At 44.2% G+C, this 1680-nt stretch overlaps 1 protein-coding gene across 1 annotated transcript in view; it reads right to left on the bottom strand.

Moving 5' to 3' along the window:
- LOC119309793 overlaps positions 1-1370 on the bottom strand; it is a 3304-nt gene extending 1934 nt beyond the window's left edge. Inside the window, exons 1-2 of the mRNA XM_037585713.1 lie at positions 1145-1370; positions 14-225 (exon numbers count right to left, since the gene is read on the bottom strand). Of these exons, the coding sequence (XP_037441610.1) occupies positions 14-225; positions 1145-1370 (438 nt within the window). The remainder of the gene's footprint in view (positions 1-13; positions 226-1144) is intronic.
- Between the last annotated feature and the right edge of the window lie 310 nt (positions 1371-1680).

Here is a 1680-nt window from a genome sequence, read left to right as displayed (position 1 = left end):
TATAGATGTGCACCTGCTTCACAATAATGGGATCATCCCTGCTAATATTGATGACATAATTAAGCATCTTATCCACATCATCCCGCGCCGCTACGTATCCATACAACTCTACTAAGCCATCATTGCCAGGAATTTTAGCCAACTCTAATGAGAAAATTTGCAGCATGCTACAAGGACGAGTCATACGTTTCGCGGGATCTGAAAACATCATTGCTTCCAACCGAGCTTCATAAAAAGTAAAGTTGCATTGTAAGTTTGTGACTGGAATTAATGTGGTAAACAGATATATGGCATTAGAAAAGTAAAAAAAATGTTATTTGAGGACTATATGGCCCTATTGGAATTTTTTTATTTTCATCTATTAAGTATAAATTATATATGTTCTTTTTACAAGGAATTTTGCTCCCACAAAAAGTTCCTATTTAGGAACACCAACAGGAAACGTTGCCCTGAAAAGCTTATTAGATGCTTCCATGGAAAGCATTATACACATGGCTAGTCAGGATCATAGAGGATATCGACACAAATTGCATGTCGTCTTTTGTTCTAAAACATACAACACTAGTCGTCTATTCAAATGAGATTGGTATGCTAGGAGTTGACTGGATGATTTCAACCATTGATGCTACAACTCAGTACCCTATACTGCAGAAGAGTTGGGGAGGAGAGCAAACTCAATCGTTCTAATTAAGTTTCCGACAATAACCCAAAAGAAGACTATATATACCTGTACAACATAACGAGGGTACAATTGTAAAATGCTATCCATTTCCTGTCAGACGACAGCGCAAATTGCTATCTGTGCAAGCAGTGCCAGGTTGAAGAAGGGCCTGCACAAGTGCATTCAGGATGTGTGGGTGGAAGTGCTAGCTAATCTCATCAAAAATTTAGTACTTGCATTGCAGTTAACTGAAAGCTACGGTGCAAGGCAATGAGGGTTTGGAGGAAGTTCGTATAGAGGTGACACAGCTAGAGCATTGGCTCCTTAATAAACTTAATAATATCTAATTCTTTATGATGAGTCAAATATGTACTGCGACGTGACAAAGGTGTCACAATGTCTAACGGAAAAAAAGGTTCATATCTGCAACAACAACCAGTAAGGAATAAGAAAAGATAAAAGAGACAAGTATTGATCACTTACTCTCGCTACGATCTCCGATAGAATAATCGCTTTTCCAGCCACACCGGTAGATAGCCCTGTACATAGAGCCATCACGGTGCCCGCTCTTTTCAAGTACGTGGCCGAGGTTGAACTCGTAGTCGCTGGCTTCTTCTTCGTCCTCCTTGATCACGATTTCAGTCGTGCGACCCTTGCTTGCGCTCCCTGGATCTTCATCGCAGCCATGCAGGTTCACGTCTTGGCCCATGTCGCCTCCGAGGAAACACGACGGAGAGGTGGATCGACTCGTCGCGCGAGCGCTGGTGGCAACCAGTGAGATGCCATGGAGGAGAGGAGAGGTCGCGAGGGAGAGAGGAGGCGCTGCATTATTGGGGCGGCGACGTCAGGGCGTCGAAGGGGACGTGTAACAGAGCACGGGATTTGCATCTGAGCGCCGGACGGGCGGCGGCGGCGGTGGGGGGAATAGTGCTGCATTGGGCGGTTGGGCCAGCCATTGGGAGTAGTTTTTTTTTCCCTTCCGTTTCGTAGAAAATATTCTATGGGCCTGTAATTACTGT

This window comes from Triticum dicoccoides, chromosome 5B (genome assembly GCF_002162155.2).
Source record: "Triticum dicoccoides isolate Atlit2015 ecotype Zavitan chromosome 5B, WEW_v2.0, whole genome shotgun sequence".
Taxonomy (NCBI): domain Eukaryota; kingdom Viridiplantae; phylum Streptophyta; class Magnoliopsida; order Poales; family Poaceae; genus Triticum; species Triticum dicoccoides.
This window is presented reverse-complemented; position numbering and strand designations above follow the sequence as displayed.